Source organism: Tupaia chinensis, unplaced genomic scaffold (genome assembly GCF_000334495.1).
Source record: "Tupaia chinensis unplaced genomic scaffold, TupChi_1.0 Scaffold149964_2, whole genome shotgun sequence".
Classification (NCBI taxonomy): domain Eukaryota; kingdom Metazoa; phylum Chordata; class Mammalia; order Scandentia; family Tupaiidae; genus Tupaia; species Tupaia belangeri.
In genome coordinates this window covers 1989395-1989643 of record NW_006209806.1, presented here as the reverse complement: position 1 = coordinate 1989643, position 249 = coordinate 1989395, and the positions used below count along the sequence as shown (strand labels likewise).

The window sequence follows — 249 nt, the reverse complement described above, 5'->3', positions numbered from 1 at the left end:
GGGCTGGATGGGGCGGGGACTGGGGCCGGGGCCGGGTTGGTGGGCGGGGCAGGGTGCTGCCCTCCGATCCCGGGATCCCGCGCCGCTGAGCCCGCCTGGTGCCCAGGTCCGATGCGGTGGAGCGGCTGAGCGTGCTGCGTACCAAGGCCATGCGGGAGCGGGAGGAGCAGCGGGAGCTGCGCAAGTACTCCTACACGCTGCTGCGCGTGCGCCTGCCCGACGGCTGCCTCCTGCAGGGTGGGCCGGGTC

General features: G+C 75.5%; 1 protein-coding gene across 1 annotated transcript in view; it reads left to right on the top strand.

The window, feature by feature from the left end:
• UBXN6 (UBX domain protein 6) overlaps positions 1–249 on the top strand; it is a gene marked incomplete at its 5' end in the record, with an annotated part of 5254 nt that overhangs the window by 4394 nt on the left and 611 nt on the right. The window contains 1 exon segment of the mRNA XM_014585532.1: positions 107–237. Within this exon segment, the coding sequence (XP_014441018.1) occupies positions 107–237 (131 nt within the window).